The following is a 19,368-nucleotide window of genomic DNA, read 5'->3' as shown; positions in this document are numbered from 1 at the left end:
GTGGGACAGTTGGCTGTGGAGACTTGGGCTTTTCCAAATTGTGAATGCATTTTCGACTACCGACAATACATATGTTGGGTAAAATAACTGTTGATCATGGCGCGCAAAAGATACTAGACATTCCGCTTAATCCAGATTCAACATTAATACGAAAGAAAGTGTTGATTGTTTTCCGTGCATTGTATTCGCTTTGCATCACCCAGCATTTTTTAATAAAATATCACGATGCAGACCTATCGAGTACAAATATAACGCTTTGAAAAAAAACTTTTTCCTTTTACACTTTCTTCATGTAAATTGTAGCCGATATGCCCTTGATCATGTTTTGAAGGTCATGTCTCTCTTTGTGGGCACCATTTATGATAAAATTGCACCGTACTTAGGCTTTGTTCGTTTCATAAAAAATATTTTTTAGGAAAATATTTTTCAGATTTTCCGGTATTTGTTTCATATGAATTAGTGGGGAAAATATTTTCTAAGGAGAAAAAAAATCTTCTAAAATAAGAGAAAATATTTTCTACTTTTGAAAAAGAGGAAAGCATTGTCTTCACTTACTTTCTCTTATCTCACACCCATATTAACATTTTTTTTTGTGACCTAGTAATCACCGTACGGCCGGCAACCGACGACGTAAACCCGGAGCGAACTGAACCACCACCATAGGCCCAGCCATAGGTGAGTCGTGCAATGAGGACACGGGGTTTCGAACCCCTCCCCCCTGGATGGGAGAGTAAAGTTTTAGCCATCGTGGCCACCGTTGGCGGTGGTCCCATATTAACATTTTTATCTTTCCTTTTTAAAAAAAAATTTGAATTTTGAATTCTTTTTATTTTTATTTTTCCTCCTCTCTCTCTCTCTCTCTCTCTCTCTCTCTCTCTCTCTCTCTCTCTCTCTCTCTCTCTCTCTGTCTCTCTCTCTCTCTTGCTATGTCTTGGCACTAGCCACGACGGCCGCCAATGACCGGCCACGGCAAGCCTCGAGCTCGCCGGCAACGGGCAAGCTTGAGGTTCACCGCTCGCCCAATCTACGACGAGCTCAAGCCGCCCAATTGATGGTGAGCTAGGCTCTTGGCTTGCCAATCTAGCTTGCCGCTCGCCACTCACCAGATTAGCGAGCCAGGTGAGCGATGAGCTCGAGCCTCACCAAATCGGCGAGCTCGAGCTCACTCGTGGCATCGGGCGAACTCGAGCTTGCCTCCGGTGGTCGTTGACTGTCACAATGGCCGACGATCAGCAGAAAAAGAGGAAGACAAAAACAAAGAAAAAGAAAAAGAAAATAATTAAAATCTATTTTTAAATATAAAAATAATTATGAATTAATTTTTATTTAAAAATAAAATAATAACAAATATTGAAAAAGAGTGAATGAAAAGAAAATTCCTTAGTGAATGGTGGAAAATGTTTTTCACTTTTTTTCGGATTTTTGCCGAACACCAGAAAATAATTACATTTTCTTAAAAATGGTTTCCTAAAAATATTTTCCAGAAATGTCACATTTTCCGTGAAACTAAATGAACCGTAAAAGGGCCGGAATTTCCAAGCTTATATCTTTAAGTATAAAAATATCTAAAAACAAAAAAGTTATACCATCAAAAAGTATTCAACATAAGCTTTCCTACAATATATTATTTGCATTTTTTTTCTTTTAGGTTTACAAAATATTTTATCACTTTTGAAGTTTTTGGCACAATCTAGAAAATGGTGATGTCAGCATTCAATCAAAACTAGGTGGCAACACATGTCACCACGTGGTAGTGCCACATCAAATGTCGGCATGCCTTGTAACTGATATCATAGTTCTTTTATGTGGAATTACAAAAACACAGGATCTTTAATTTTCATAATTTTTACGATGAGAAAGATGAAGATATATTTTATTTCATAGCAATATCCTTGAAGATAATTGTTGCGGAAAACCGTAAAGATGCAGAAATCTGATTTCTCTCATTTAATCCATTTTTCCTTAACATATTCAGTCCGATGGATGATAGAATATAACATTCTTTTCATGTTTCAAGCCGTGGGTGGAGAGAGGATCGGATTTTATTTATATAGGCTATCAATAGGTGTCTTCTATTAAATCATATTCTACCTTCATGCCTTTTTATACAAATTGTAACTTCCTCATATGGATTGCACATTTTCATTTCATGAGGATTACAACTTCTCATAGCCAATAAGTTTTAGCTCTTAAATATTCATTAAACCATAATTAATAAAATCATGCGGGCCACGATAATTCTTACATCCCCTAGTTGGCCCATATGACATTCCTTTCATGGTTTAATAAAGACCATCACAATAACATAATGCTAAAATCTTTCTTAAATTGGCTATCACATAATAATCACAATTAAGTAACGCAAACTAATGCGAGTCAAGGCGATTATATATCATTAGTCGATATAGTCCATTCCATGTACTATAACGATAGCTCTCCACTTAACATAATCCATACATGAGAAGTACAATAATGGTCCAACCATAATGTCTTCGTTAGAAACTATCCTATTTAATATTAATCCGATTCCATAATATATACTATTTAGAATATAAGAAATATCATAAACAAATAATTGAGCTCAAAGTGTCAAATATATAAACTTAATGCAATCATAACGCAATCATTGATGACGTCCAATAATACCCATCCTTTCAACATGTTTATTAAATGTTTTGGGCAATAGTCCTTTCGTTAAAAAATATACTATTATAATATTGGTGCTAATGTGTTCAATTAACACTCTAGGTTTCTATACTTCTTCTTTAACAGACAAGTACTTAATTTTCATATGCTTAGTACTCTTAGAATACTTGTCGTTCTTTGAGAAGAAAACTATTTCAAAGTTGTCAAAATAAATTTTCAGTGGCCTCGAAATACTATTGACAATCACAAGCCCTGAAATAAAATTCCACAGCCATAATTCACAAATAATAGCCTCAAAGTAAGCCACAAATTCAACCTCCATAGTGAATGCAACAATAACTGACTACTTCGCATTTTTCCAAGATATTGCCCTTCCAACCAGAAGAAACAAGTAACTAAATGTTGATTTTCTTGTATTGACACATCCAGCTAAATTTGAATCTAAATATCTAATCAGCTCAAGATGATCGAATCTGTTATAAGTAAGTATAAGATTTTTTGTTCTTTGCAAGTATTTGAGAATATTCTTTGCAATTTTCCAATGATCCAATCGAAGATTACTTTGATATTGCCAAGCATTTTGATAGCAAAACTAATGTTTGGTATAGTGTAAGTTTGGATATACATTAAACTCCCAACAACAAATGTATAAGGAATATTTTTCATTTGTTCAAGTTCTAATTCACTTTTTAGATATTAAATAAGGTTAAATTTGTCACATTTCTGAATTGAAATTTTTCTGTTGAACATTTATCCATATTGAATATTTCTAAAATTTTATCAATGTAGGCTTAAGATATCATTGTCAAGAAGCTTATTTAAGTCTATATATTAATTTCTTTAATTTACACACAATGTATTTTTTTTCTTTTAATTGAAAAGCCCTCGAGTTGGTCCATATGAGCATCTTCTTCCAAATTCTTATTAAGAAATGTGGTTTTAGCATCCATCTTTAAGTCACAATAAGCCACTAAAACCATAATGATTCTAAGTAAGTCTTTCCCGGAGGTCAGTGAAAATGTTTGCTTATAATCAATGCATTCTTTTTGAAACAAATATGACCCTATACATAATAAATATTGCCTTTAGAATCACGCTTCATCTTAAAAACTCATTTACACTAAACCTTTTTATATCATTTAGGCAATTCAATAAGATCTTGAACTTGATTTTGATGCATAAATTTTTACTCTTTTTCATGGTATTAAATTATTCATTAGAATCTTCCAATTCCATGACTTGAGAAAATGAACCTAGATCATTTCCAATTCCTACGTCAATTTCTAACTCTTGTAAATAAACCATATAATCATCAGAAATAGTCAACTTCTTTTCTCGTTGAAATCTTCTTAATACTCTTTATTGTAATTCAACTACTGCAAGTTCAATGTTGATATCTTCATTATAGAGTGTTTGATCATTTATTTATTGTTCTTGATTATTGTTTGATTGAACTTTAATATCAAGAACAATAATATTAGAAGTTTTTTAAAAAGAACTTTCACCCTTATTTCTTGAATGCAAACATCACACATTCTTTCACTCTCACTAATGTTGCTATTTTCAATGAACCTAACATTTCCAAATTTAACAATTCTCATAATATGATTAAAATAATAAAATCTATACCATTTGGAATTCTCTGCATAACCAATGAAGTAATCAGTGGTCGTTTTTAAATCAAATTTCTTTTCATGTGAATTGTAAATTCTTACTTTTGTAGGACAATCCCATAACATACATGTGTCATAAATTAGATTTCATTTCTGTCCATAATTTAAATGGAGCCTTTAAAATTGTCTTACTAGGAACCTTGTTTAATAAATACACATAAGTTTTTAATGCACACATCCATAAATATAAGGGTAAATATGAATGACTCATCACACTCCTAACTATTTCCATTAAAATACGACTACGTTTTTCCATTATGCCATTTTGTTGCGGTGTACTCAATATCGTATATTGAGCACAAATGCCATATCTTTCAAGGAATTTAGCAAATGGACTCGGACATTGTTGACTCATCATACTTTCCATAATATTTACCACATCTATTCAACCATAGTATTTTTACCTTTTTATCTAATTGCCTTTCAACATCTTTAATACACACCTTAAGTGTATTCACATATTGAGATTTATCATACAATAGATAAATGTAACAATAACATGAAAAATCATCGATAAAAGTGATGAAATAACTTTCTATACCAAAAGATGAAACATCAAAATGACAACATATATCGGTGTGTATAATTTCAAGAAACTTAGTGCTTTTTGTAACACATTTCTTAGTATGTTTTACTTGTTTATCTTTAATATAATCAATACATACTCCAAGGTTAGTAAAATATAAGTTCGGAAGAATTTCATTCTTCACTAATCTTTGCATCCTTTACTTGGATATATAACTTAAACGTTTATGCCACAAGTAAGTAGAATTTTCATCCATTAAATCTCGTTTAGTACTAATATTATGATGGAAGATTATTAAGATCTCAACAAAAATATTATCAAGTTTAAATTTCTAGAGACCAGCACATAAAGTTACAGGTCAAATAAAAGTATCATTCTTAAACAAACCAAAAGATCCACAATCGAACTTACAAGAAAATCCTGTTACATCAAATTCTGACAAAGAAACTAAATTGCAGGAAAATATGAGTATATCAAGGGTTTGAAACAAATCCAAGTAATGCCAAAAATCTAAGACCAAACGATATGTGTCAATACCTTCAACTAGAGTTTTGTTTCTATTTGTCGTGATCACAAAGCATTTGGCTTTATGATTTAGATCACAAGAATTTCTTGCATCATATTTGACACATGAATGGTGGTATTAGAATCACTTCACCAAGTGTTATGAAGAATTTAAGTAAAATTTGATTCGAAACATACTAAAGTACAAAGTTATCATTTCTTTTCGAATCAAACTTTATGCTTTAAACAATCTTTCTTGAAGTGTCCAACTTTATTACAAAAGTAATACTTAAGATTGTGTTTCTTCTTGTACATTTAAGAAACCTTAGAAAATTCATTCAGGACATGTAATCCTTTCTTCTTATTCCTTCCACATTTTTTTTTAGAATTCTTTTTAGCTTCTTGATGACTTAAGATATGAACAAAATGAGCCTTTTGATTATTTATCCTTATTTCTTCTTGAACAAGCGTATTGGCTAATTCATTTGCATTTCACTTATCTTTTATAGTATTGTAATTCATCTAAATGGCTCATATTGTTCATGAGGTAATGAATTAAGTATAAATTGTACTAAAAAATACCAATACGTTTATTCCCAAAGTCTTTAACTTTGCAGCTAAGTTCATCATCTCAAGAACATGTTCATACATGATACGTAAATCATCATACTTCATTGTGGTCAAAGTGCTCATTAATATACCATCAAATAAACAGCAGTTTGAGTACAATCTTCAACAAATTTTATAAATTTCTTAGTGCTATCAGTTTTGAGAAAAGTAGTTTTTAAGTTATTTGTAATTGTCATTCATATGAACATCAAGTTTAGTCTGTTTGATCTTTCCCAAGCTTTATGGGAAGTCTTTTCATCATCAACACTCTCGTCAATAATAGCAGCTAGTTTCTTAATTAGAAGAAAATAAAGATTTAAGACACTTAAGTGAAATTGAGCTTGTTTTTTTTTGGTAAATTTTTTTTTTTTTGGTAAAGTGAAATTGAAATTGAGCTTGTTCACTCCAATAAAAAAGAAAATCCATTCCATTGAATAAAGGAACAAACGAAGCGTACAAATGAAGTGAAACAAGTACAGATACTGCAAATATGCAAAAATGTACTCATACATTAATGCGTTAAGATTATCGCATAATTATATTTAAATTAACAATACATGTACATCATAGTTTTCCTTTGGGCGATCCTATGATATACAAACATACATTAAACTATAATGATGCTAATAAATTTAATTTGGTAATTATAAATATATCTCATTAAATTTTATTTGCTATATTTGGATATACAAACAAATCTAACAAGAAATATTAATTACCAACTATTATGTCCATGAATTATAAGAAATTGATTGACCTTTAGGTTAATTCCTAAATTCTTATAATAAATGAACTTCAATATGCCTATGACATCAATTAAGATGTGTAACATATCAATTTCGGTCATAACTATCACGACCCGACCCTCGAGCGCGTGCACATCCCGCAATGGTCAATAAAAATTTGCAATTTCCTAGGAATTGTTGCTGACCCATTGATTTTATTGCATAAGTGGAAACATAATAATAACCTCCAGACAACATAGAGATTGTATAGCAAACATAGGATTATATTTACACTAAACACCCATATTTTTTACAAGAGTGTTTACATACATAAAACTCTAATATGACATGGATATGTTTCAAAAAGAAGAGCTTATAGGCTATCTACACTCCGAGCTCCTCGTTCATAGGAACAGGGTCCCCAGCGATCCTGTCAGACTTCTCGATAACAAAAGGGTGAACTATCACCCCATGTCCAAACTAGATGGAACACTTATTGACTTTTGACAGAGACTAAACAAAGACCTAGCTTTCACTTCTTGCGAACCCCTGCACGTCTTTGGAAAATCTTCCATTTAGGGACCTAAAAAATTTAGCCCACAACGGGGTGAGACAACATCTCAATAAGTTCATCCCCTAAATCTCAATTAGGAGAAAAGTACACCCACACGCATCTTAACCATATTTCCCATAATTCTCTAAACATCAGCATTTCCTTACATATCAGTGTCAATCAATTTGTACATATTATATTGAGATCACATATCATAGGGACATTTCAACAAATGTATATGCATGGCGTACATCACATATCATAGGGACATTTCAACAAATGTATATGCATGGCGTACATCACATCACAATCACACGGGCCCCTAATTATCAGACTAAATTATTATGATACGTCTCATACCACACCATAAAATTATGTCTCCTAATTAGCTCCCTCACTTTCAATCATTCATGCGTTTCAACTGATTTCAATTCACTAGCCTCAACCAACGCAACAAAATGCGGTCTTCCAGCATAACCGGGCATCGTCTCACACCATCGAGCATGGCAATGTTTACATCTAGACGGCATTCCGATTAGGAGCATCAGTCTAGCCTCCACTCCGACCGGCATCCGTTGACTTGGACATTCCCAAATGAGCATCGTCTGGCCCCAAAGGCTCATGACAAATATATATATATCATTTATGCATTTGTCAAACTTCATATTTCATCAATCAGTTGCATAATTCAATCGCATCACCATATATAAAGGGGGTGTTTGGTTGGCTATTCCCAAGGGGCTTTGGGCCCATAAAGCCCATTGGGGAAAATTTTGAGTGTTTGGCGAGAGCTTTTGAATGCCCATTTGCAAAATGCAGGCATTTTAAATGCTGAAAGCCGAATGCCGGGGAGGACTAGCTTTGAGCATTGGGCATTCTGGAGATGCGAGTTTACTGTTCACCGAGTTATTGTTCATCGTCTCCTCCGCCGTTCGCCTTCTTCTTCGCCGTTCGTCTTCTTCTTGTGGTGGGTGGCGCTCAGCCGCAGCGGCCAGATCTGGCCGCCGGGAAGCCTCGCCTGAGGTCGCACAAACCTCAGGCGAGGTGGCCTAAGGTCGGGCGACCTCAGGCGGCGCCGCCTAACGCGCGCAAGCCAGGCGATGACCAGGCGACGCCGCCCGAGGTCGCACGGACCTCGGCCGCGTCGCCGGGTCTCACGCGAGCCGGCGACCAGGGCGAGGCTTCGGCCGTTCGACGGCCGATTTGAGGGTCTTGAGGCCGATCTCGCCATTCGGCGCCGATCTGGCCTCCGCGACCTCCGGCGGCTAGATCTGGCGGTCGCGACGGCCGATCTGGCCGCCCGCCCGGCCGCCGAATTTGATTTCAGACTTAAAAAAATAAAAATAACAAAACGGTGTTTTTGCTAAGTTGCATTTCAATGTTATAATTTACCAAACGGTCTAACATTTCCAAAAGCTTCTTTACCTCAAAGATACTTGCATTCTCCCAATGACATTTCCCAAAACCGAACCAAACGGGCCCAAAATTCAAGCAAGCAAAGCATTATAATTAATTACAAACTCTTTGACCCTAACCAACAGACACAATATACTTGCACGTCTTCGGTTTTCACTTTAGAAATTTAATTAATTGACTTCATAAAATTTTAAAATTTGAACATGTTGAAAAGAACACGTAAACAAACATTTTTCATGCAGACATCTAAATCCAGATCCTTCTAGATTCGGCCTAGTAAATCGCTCAATCTAGCGCCAAAATCGAGTCCGTTTCTAGAAAGTTAGTTTTTCGAAATCAGTTTGGTTCAAGGCTTGAAACATGTTCGTTTAATATAAAATTTGAGTATGTTAAACTAGAAGATGTTAAAAACAACTTTTATAAAGAAACCATTTTAAAATTCGAATTTTAAGAGTTGATAAAAACCCATAGAATTCTAAAAGGTCACTAGTTCCAACGAAAATTGAAATCTGTTTGAAAATGGCGGAGTGGATATCTCCCACTTTTGAGTTCCTGAAAATATTGAGAAAAATATATGTTGTAGCTTAAGATGTCTAAAACATTTCTCTAGAGGACGTCAGCTTCCAATTCGCAGCCAATCTCGACCTACAAAATTTACAAACGGCAAGCGTCTAGGAACCAATTCCGAAGAATAGCCCTTGTTTTCGAACAACCCATTCTCAATGATGCTAATCTCCCTCATTAGACTATTATTAACCCATTCTAAGACAAATATAACTATTGTAAATCATCACTAACCTCCATTTAAGCTTACCTAAACTAATCTCTAACCAAACCAATCTCCTAAATAAGTGTAATCATCCCCTAATCAAAATTTAGGGAAATTAACTCACCTAACCAAGGAAATCCAGAGCTACTGTTGCTGACTGAGTGGTAGCAGCTACACTGCGACCTCCAAGGACACCGAAGTGGCTTCGGTCAGCTTGGAAGCCCTCGGCTCACGGCTGAAAGGGCTTGCCCTCTGCCGATGGAAAACGAGCAGTAAAGGAGTTGCAATCGCAAGGGCGCGGCTGCGACATGACGGTGTTGGCTCGCTTGCTGGCGGGTTGGTTCAAATTCACTTGTGTTCCGGTAGCTAAACGGCAACACAAATGAAGGTTTTGGGCTCTTCAATGATGAGAATGAGCTAAAATGAAGGAGGGGTGAGCCGAGGTGTTGCGACAACACCAGTGAAGGGAGCTGCAGAATTTTCGGCACAAGGAAGCTATTGTGGCGCCTGTCTTGGTGAGGTGCCGGCTTGCTGGTGAGGGGGTTTGATCTACAAACAAGTACCAAGACAGAGATAAGTGGAACATGAATGACACTTCAAGTTGTGATCGGTTGTTGCATCTGGTTTGGCGGCATCGAAACAGGGAACTCCTCTGTTTTTTTTTTGCTGTTGTTTTGAGCTGGTCGGCCAAGAGGAAGCCGAAACAGGGGACTATAGCTTGATGAGGAAGAAGACAAGGGCTTTATGGCTGAGAAAGGAAAGGGAAAAAGAAAAGGAAAAGAAAGGAAAGGGAAAAATGAAGTGTCGCACATTGCAAGGGGGGAAGGAACGCATGAATGGGGGTGAGAAAGAAGAGGAAAAAAAACTATGGGGGACCACTTTCCTAAATTTCACAAGACATTGGTCATTTTTCCATGGAAAACTTGCTCATTTCATTATCAAGTAACCCACCACATCCAAACAAGATTATCCCCTTCAAATGAGACTCAAATGGTGATGAAATCCCCTTGGTTTACCTAGCTTCGAATTTACATGATTTCTAGAAGCTCTCTTTTTCCATTTACTATTTCACAACTTTAGTTAATAATGACAAATCCTCATTTACATTCTTATAATTCCTCCCTCCCAAGGTTCCATAATAAAGGCCAAAAATCCCTTTAAAATATGGCCTCTCTCCCATTCTTTTAATTTGCTACATTTGAATTTTTTTTCACCAACAATTCCCATCATTAATGAACCTTGGAAAGATGTAACAATATTTCTAAAATTAATTGTGACACTTTAGAGTTCTCAATTTCTTAAATCGGAATAAATTTCACAGTTAAATTCAGTTAGACGTGGTTTTAGCGCGACCTAAACTATGGGGTAGTTTTTAAGAATTTTCGGTGCAACTGACCTATGGTCGATTACTTTTAAAACACAATATACATCTTCGACTCATTGGCGACTCTAGATTGTCGTGAAAATCTCAAGGTTTCATATACAAGCACATGGTACCAAATGACAAAAAAATCGGTTTAATGCCGATCAACGAGAATTTTGTAATTAAGTGGAACCACCCATAACTAATTACATACCTTAGTCAAATCGACCTATTTCCGGTCTCTGATATATTTTCAACTGTGCCACAATAACCTTTGTAGACTAACATGGTCGAGCAATCGCTTCCTAATCGAATTCTCAAGTCTATTGCACCAAAATCCTTTAATGACTTCCTCAACTAGTCTAGTTATCTCATGAGTGATCAGGCTCAGAGAATAGCATTATAGGCTCGTCGATGAAAAACCCAACTTATTCAATTGAAGACAGAAGTAGAAAATCAGACTGTCACAATAACATCAACTAATCATGGGTAATTGAATTAAATAATTTACAATATCAAAAATTCAATATACCTTTAGGTTTGATCACTTTGGTGATTAGCAAACCATTCTTAATTGAATTTTTAATATTGTAAAGCACAAACATTCATCAAATTTCATTCAAGGGTAAAACCATATTTAAAGTATAAGGGTAAAATAGTAAAATCATGATTCCTAAGGGGATAAATGTAAAGAATGGCAGATTCATAATTATCCAACAAATAAGGGAAAAAATGTAAATAATCATCATGGAGGACAGAGTCATAATTATGCAACGCACAGAATGGCAGAATCGTAAATAAGCGCGGAGGAGAAAATTGTAATAACAGAGCGAACGGCAACAGGCATGTGCCGCGCGAATGTGTACACAGCACATACCTATTGTTCTCGCCATGTTGGCATTTGAATCCCACGTGCTCGCCCTCTAACATGTGCATTGGGGCGGGTGGCACGTGGAGTCCACGTGCCTAACCATCCAATGTGCATGGGGTGCGCCTTTCATGCGCTTTCTTCCCGTTTTGGCATCTATTAATAAATTTTCTTCATTTTTCACCCTGTTTCAGCCTGTTTCCTTTCATCCTTCGGATTTCCTCCAACAAAACACCTCCAAAATCATTTCAACAACATTAAAAAAAAAAATTATCATCATTGTTCAACGAATCTTCATCCATGAACCATAATAGTTCAATAATCGGAAAAAATCATAAAACCCTAAATCATGTTCCAATATCAATTGTAAGCGATAACATAATCTTTTTATGTGAAAATACAAAATCACAGGATGTTTGATTTTCATGATTTTCACGAAGAGAAATATGAAAATATACCTTTATCCATAGTGATACCCTTGAAGATAATTGTTAATAGCAAACCATGAAGAGTCGAAAGAGTTCACATGGAAAATCAAAGAAGTGCAGAAATCCGATTTTTCTCCCTTTAACCCCCCACTTTTTCTTAACGTCTTCTGTCTTATGGAGGATAGGATACAACATTCTTTTCACGTTCCACGTCGTGGCTGGAAAAATGACCAGATTCTATTTATATAGACTGTTAATAGGTGCCTTCCATCAAATACATTCTACCTTCTTGCCTTTTCATAAGAACCATAACTTCTTCATAAGAATTGCACTTTTTCATTCCATGAGAATTACAACTTCTCATAGTCAATACGTTTTAGCTCTTAGATATTTATTAAATCATAATTAATAAAATTATGTGGGTTACGATAATTCTTACATACCTATCCAAGGGATAGGGATAGTAAATACTAGGTGATTGTAACGTGGATAAATCACACGTTGACACGTGACAATAAGAGTTGCATTGGTGGCTAATTGGCTTGGCCGTTCGAAGCTCTATGCAGAGTGAATTGTTTTCAACATCGTCTTTTCTCTCAAAAAATTTCTATAGATTCACTCTCATTTATGCAATTCTGTGAATAACTTTACTTTCATATAAGTAGTTTATGAAGATTAAAAATATTTTATGTGCGTTACAGAATTGGATAACTAGAATAATATGAACAAATTGTAGTGCATCCGCTTCTAATTCTGAATCTATACATTATAAAAATGTAAAGGGGATAGGGGTGATTATGTTCTATGCTTGGGGGAGTTGCGTACTCAGCTCTGTCTATGCTTTAACATATTCTACGTCTGACTTGTCACTGTCGAGCAACGTTATTTTCTATCTTTCTATGTATCCTGTCTTAAAACGAGGCACGTCTGTAAATTGATAAATCCGTGGGCTTGATTCTGGGCCCGATTGCCCAAAGCCCGGTTTGTTGTCGTTGTCCAAAAGTCTCCCGGTCTGACTTTTCGCCTGGGAAGAAGAAAAGTCATCCCCGACCTTTCCTTCTTCTCGAAACCAACGAACGAGCAGATAGATACTTCCCCCCTGGAATTCCCCCCTCCTTCGTTCAAAGTCGGCCAACTTTTCGTTCAGCTCAAGAACACCAGCCAAGGCCAAGGCCAAGACCAAAACACACGATCTCCTCTCCGCTGCTTTCAGCTCTTGGGTCGGGGGGGAAGGAGGAAATGGCGTACGTGGACCATGCCTTCTCGATCTCGGACGAGGACATGATGATGGACTCTTCCTTCGCTCTCACCAGCGGCCGGCCCCCCGTCAAGGAGATCGCCCTCGCCGTCTCCCTCCTACTCGTCGGCACCCTCGGCATCGTCCTCGGCGTCCTCATGGCCTCCTACCGCGTCGGCGGCGACCGCACCCACGGTCTTCTCTCTCTCTCTCTCTCTCTCTCTCTCTCTTTCTCCCTTGCTCTGCTCCCACTCTAATTCGCTCCCGTTCTACTCCTCCCGGCTTGATTCATTCGTCGCATTCGAACGGCTTGTGGTGCAGGGGTGTTCTTCGCGATTCTCGGCTCGATCTTGTTCATTCCCGGGTTCTACTACACGCGCATTGCTTACTACGCGTACAAGGGGTATAAAGGTTTCTCCTTCGCCAACATACCTGCTGTTTGAGGAGGGGGGTAGCTCTCGGTTTTCGCCTTCTCTTCCCCTGTACACATCTTTCTTTCTCCTCTTTTGTTTTCCTCGTCCCTTGTTTAAGTTTCTTCGGGGATTCGTTAGCTGTGCTACCTTCGGTGATTTCTCGGGAGTATGTTGTAGTGGAATTGTCCATGTATATAGAAGAAACGGACGATGACACCTTGGTCTATGAATAAATGCATTCGGGTGTATGCTTTTCTGAGTTATCATAAGGACTCCCACCACTTTCATATGGCTTTCTCTTCTCTCTAACAACGTCCGTTCGTTGGCTGAACCTGAAATTTGCTCTCTCTAATATGGGGGGTTTCTATCTATGTCCTCCAGACTTAGTATGCCATAATTTACCTGTTTCCTTTTACTGTAGTGTTCGAATAGAGACTGACCTTTGTGGTCATGAAGGTTGGCAGTGTCGACAGTGAGCCGTTTGTGTTTGCGCACCCGTTTCTTTCATGCGCATCCATGCCCACCCTCCCTTGAGGGGAGAAAGTACATTGATTTTACTTTATGACGAATTTTCACGGAAACCAAATCACACTCTCTTACCATTGCGAATTATTCCACCATAGCTAAAAGGTTAAGATAGTTGATCTGAATTCATTTCTCATTTTGACATCTGGTGCATCCTCTATCTTGAGCAAAGTGCACGGAGAGCAAAAGCACTCAATGCTTAAGCAGCAGTACCATGCATTGCCATGTTTCTTCTTGCATATGCTTGGCTAGTTCCCAGCGGATTAAAGCAGGAAATGAAAATGACTTGAATGATTCTTAGGAACACTGATTAGAAAAATGTTCAGACTTGTGAGTTACGATTCCTTTCCAGAGTTAGGAGAGGCCTCTTTCATCCAGTTGCTTGTACTTTGATTGCCTCATGTAAATCTCTTTTTCCATTATCATGTTCTGAAGCTAGATACTGTATTTTAACACAGGAAAAAAAGAAGAAAATCTGTCCTCTCTATTTATAGGTACTTCTCCAATCACAGGGCATTTTAGTCCTCTATATTTTTCTATGCAGCTTAAGTAGGCATGGCTCTTCCGAGTGGTTGCAATCTTCTAAAGGAATTCTGTAAGGTTCCCCCTGGTGGTCTGCGTTATCTTCTTTATCTCATAGATCATAATTGAACTAGCAAATCAGGATTTCTTTCTTGAAAGCTGTCATCACCCTGATTACATTATTCTTGAGCAAAGTCTTATGGTCTGCATATCCAATGCCCGTTTAACTTGATTCAAGTTTTAATCCACCTTGATCCTAGTTAGCCAAATTACTGACATCATTCTTCCCCTCTGGTTTCAACCTTGCAGTACTATGATGCGGATGTTTATCTCTGTCCATCGCTCTTCTTTTTCTGTTTCTTTCTCAACAAATATAATGTACTTCTCCCTACCGGAAACTCTTTTGTCAATAAGTTGAGTTTGTGGGAAATCTCCTCCCCTCCCCTTGGATATGCCTCTTTGACTCCACTCCTGTACCTTTGGTGTTACGAGTTGCTAAGAGCACTGATTATGCTCATCACATTGGCCTAGAAGGCCTTCTGATCTTCTTTATCCTTGTGCATCAACGCATCATGCTGGTCCTCTCGTATACTTGGCTTGCACATGTAGTTGAGCCATGCCAGATAATTTCATCAGTTTCTCTCCGATAAATCTCAGAATTTTGCAACATTGTTGAAGATTTCTTGAAACATAGATGTTAAGAATTCTAATTTATTAGACCAGTCTGAGAAAATAAGGCATGCATGTGGACGGGTCGTGGCCTGTAAGCAGATATTGGGACCCATATTTATTTGACTTGATGGACATGCCTGCACAATTTATGCTAGTAAGGGAGAATCTCTCTCTCCTCTGTCTGTCTATCTGTCTGTCTGTCTGTCTAACTCTCTCTTTCTCTCTCTCTCTCTTGCACGCGCGCGTGCACAAAGCTGAGAACAGTTAGTGAAAATGGCTGGTTTTGAGGAAGAATTGGTGAATTTGATTCTACTATTCTGGAGCTCATTTTTGAAAAATGATGGTTTTCTCAGATGTATAATTTCTTTCCTCGCTTATTTCACTTTAAAAGAAGTGGAAACCTCAGGAGATGGTTCAACTCAAGCTACTGCGCTGATATCCTTTTCTTTGGTGATATTGGAACATTAGCCATGAATAGTGCTCCTTTTGTTTGTTTCAGCTCCAGAAGCAACTCGTTTGCATCTTTTTTAGCTGCACAGATGGCTTCCTAGATCCCAAAAATCCATTCCATTCTATGGTCAAGTTAAATTTGGCCATGGAGATTCAAAGTCTCTAAAGAGTTGACTGGTTGCGTTTAGTTTTGCTGTCTTTGGATCTGAATAGCTGTTCCTTCTCACTAGAACTAGCAAAGTGTAGCCATTTAACTGATCAAATTAAGTCGGAAGTGGATGATGAAAGGAAACCTTGAGGCATTGTAATTATTAATTGGAGAGTATGAAGATTGATGTTGTGGTTTCGAAGGCCATAATAATGTTTGATCACGAGGAAATGTTTATGAATATGATTGTCATAGATTCCGATGGGGAACAGAAAATCTGTTTTCTTTGTTTTAGTGTAGAATGTAAAGGGGGGAGCTGCATTCATGTAGTTTGAATATTAATACCTGCAGGATATATCATCGCAATATGCATCACACAGAGACTTGAGGAACAAAGTACTGTTAGATTGGAAAGTAGGCAAGCGCATAGAATGATGATCTCCTTGATCACTGTATTTGAGCGAGCAGATGGCAAAGCTGAATTTTATTCTAGATTAGTCATAATTCATTTCCTCTTTGCGGATTACTGTGACAACTATGTCCTTTATGAAATCGAAATGTAAGGAAAAGATGCATGAAGAATGTTTCTAATAATATAAGTAATTGATGCATGATGATTTTTTGTATTGGAGAGGATACATAACAAGTTGGACAAAGCTGAATCACCCGTGTTTGCCGTGTTTTAGGGGTGTTTTGGAGTTGGAGTTGGATGAGTTGTAACTCCATGGTAGTCGATGTGATACACGAGGTCATCTGTGCTGTCATTGTTGCTCAAAGTCTGAAGTTCAGCACCACCCTGTTGAACATTTGATTTTTTACTTTTGTCATCAAGAACCTGCAATTACTTATCCACGTCATGTTATAGGGACTGAAGGAACCTCAGAAAACTGTGAAGATATGTAAGAGATGGGGCAAGTGAAGCTAAACTCAATCTGTTTGTTGATCGGTAGAACAGTACTGTACCTTGATGTTGTGGCTTTTGAGCTTTCTGTCGAGAAAGGGTAGGTTTATATCTCCTGTCATCGTGGCCTGTCGTCTGGTTTCTTGTAAAACTGAGGAATCGACCGGTGAGCTTGAGGAGGGGCAGAGATAGAAGGCCGTAGTAGTTAGGAGACAGAGGGAGAGGAGAAATGAAGGTCTCATCATCTAGAGGGCTATACAGGTGAGAGATGGGAGGAAAGAAAGAGAGAGTTGGAAAAATGAGAGAGCACATGCACTTGCGAAGAGTATATCATCACATGATACAGGGGAGCGAGGTGAGGACACGAGCTTCAGACGTTATGGTTTGATGGGTCTTTGGGTCAGTCAAACGAAGTAGCGAAGCTGTGGTTCACGTGAGTGTTCCATGCCAAACAAGACCGCTCATGACTGCATGATTGATCCATGTTTTGTCTTGGTCCTTCCGGACGAGCCTATCGGACCTACGTCACATTTTGGGAACTTCTTCCCCATCTCTCTCTCTCATACACATAATGGGGGTCTAGGGAATCTTTGATGTCTCCATTGGTTTCGACGCTTGAGATTGCCTCAGCGTCAAGAGTCATGTGTTCCATCTGAGCAGCGTGAAAGCAATCGTTTCTCAGTTAATCCCACGGGAATCGCAGTTGTTTTGCCCGAGTGGGTTCGGTGCAGAAACACTGAATGCCACTCATCAACCATATATTCTCGCCATTGCCATCCCTGATATTACCAGAAATGGGGTCTGTCTGACCATGATCATGGAAATGTTTGCAGAAAACGCTGTCCATAATTCTTCTACGCAGCCATAGACCATATTTTGGACTCTGGAGCTCAAGAAACATGATTCACGGCAAGCACAAATTTCATGCTTGGCTGTCTAAAATGAATCAAAGCCATGCGTTTTGCGGCTGGAGCACGACGTTTGTCGGAAACATATCCAAGCGATCGTGTGAGAAATATTGAGATGGATGAAAGTGAAATCAAAACTAATGTGGACTCGGGCAAGCCCAACTACGGATTGGGCGTGGTTAGTTGACATTAAGTGACAACGTTAAAGGCGAGGCCTATCGTCGTTCTTCTCGTGCTCGTGCGAGACTGCTGAACTTTCTCTGTCGCGTCATCTATCCTAATCATAAATCGGTCCACAAAAGCGGTATCCCCGCTCTTAGGAATAAAGACTCTTCAAAATTCACACTAAACTTCAATGTCGGTGCGGACCCACAGAAGATTTCTCCAACCTACAGTCTGAAAGACGCGAAAACTTATCCTACAAAGGAACGTAACAATAATCTCGATCTCCTGACGCCGCTCAAATAAACAATACTAGATTGTTTGATATCTTTCCATTGTGAGGGTATAATTTATTGCAACGAAATTTAGATTGAGAGAAACGTTTCTTGGCAAGCTTCGTCTCCGTGGTTCAATCCATACAGTCACCCATATAGTCGAGGTAAGAAAAGTTTGACGGAGCGATTCGTTAAATTTGGGTTCGCAACTGTTTCTCAGGTTTAGGATGCGGAATGATGGAGCAGGAAAAAGGGGGGATCTTTTGGGGCCTAGAAAGGAAGAACAGGAAATATGCATAAATGGTATATGTAGGGATGATGACTCTACATTCCCTCAAATCAATGGCTCTGAAGATCGAGATCACGAAATCACCTGCCCGGACAAAGCATCACGAAACAATTCAATGGCTCTGATAATTTCTATCTCAACGATCTCTCTCTCTCTTTCTCTCTCTCTCTCTAAGAAATGTAAGCTCAACTAGTTCAATAAGTCTTCTGCTTCTCTTTCGGGACTCGGAGAAAATAGTAGCCAATATGGCAATTGCAGCCTGTTCAAACTCTTGAGAAGGGTCTCGAAGGTCGAGTAGTCAAGTAGGTAAATGTCTCTTTTCTTTCGAAAAACCAAAAGGGAGTTGAGATATTGTGATTCGATCCTCTCTCTTTTTCATGTCTAACTATGGTAGTGGGAGGGTTCCGGAGCAGCTTAATTATAAAGGGGGCAATAATAAATTGAGGCTGTTGTCGATATTATGCTACTAGGAGGAATAAAGGGGGGGTGACCACTGACTACCAACAGTCGCAGAGTCACCCTTATAATTAGCCCTCCTCAAATCAATTATGGACTTATAGTTAGGGCGGAGCCATACGTTTTTCTTCTCCTCAAATAATGGCAATATATAGAATAGTTGGTGCCCCTCTGTTTGGACCGACTTCGATAGAGATATCAATGTCATGTCATCATGGAATAGCCAGATAGAGAGAGAGAGAGAGAGAGAGAGAGAGAGAGAGAGGGTGTGTTTGGAATTGGATGGAATGTGCCAAGTCAAAGCATTCAAAGGGGAAGTTATTTTGGTTT

The 19,368-nt window shown here is 38.0% G+C and overlaps 1 protein-coding gene and 1 long non-coding RNA gene across 2 annotated transcripts; one reads left to right on the top strand and one right to left on the bottom strand.

Moving 5' to 3' along the window:
* The first annotated feature begins 13,126 nt into the window (after positions 1-13,126).
* On the top strand, positions 13,127-14,017 carry LOC104435900 (transmembrane protein 230-like). Its single transcript, XM_010048598.3, has 2 exons — positions 13,127-13,512; positions 13,639-14,017. Exons 1-2 carry the CDS (start codon positions 13,320-13,322, stop codon positions 13,758-13,760), a joined length of 315 nt encoding a protein of 104 aa, XP_010046900.2. The 5' UTR covers positions 13,127-13,319; the 3' UTR covers positions 13,761-14,017.
* Positions 14,018-16,431: 2,414 nt separating this feature from the next.
* On the bottom strand, positions 16,432-17,306 carry LOC108957954. Its single transcript, XR_001985109.2, has 2 exons — positions 17,011-17,306; positions 16,432-16,882 (listed from the first exon to the last, which is right to left on the bottom strand). It is a non-coding gene; the product is annotated as an uncharacterized LOC108957954 (long non-coding RNA).
* Positions 17,307-19,368: the final 2,062 nt, after the last annotated feature.

The sequence above is a fragment of the Eucalyptus grandis genome, chromosome 1 (assembly GCF_016545825.1).
Source record: "Eucalyptus grandis isolate ANBG69807.140 chromosome 1, ASM1654582v1, whole genome shotgun sequence".
NCBI classification, from domain to species: domain Eukaryota; kingdom Viridiplantae; phylum Streptophyta; class Magnoliopsida; order Myrtales; family Myrtaceae; genus Eucalyptus; species Eucalyptus grandis.
The sequence above is the reverse complement of the archived record's forward strand: the minus strand, read 5'-3'. Positions and strand labels throughout refer to the sequence as shown.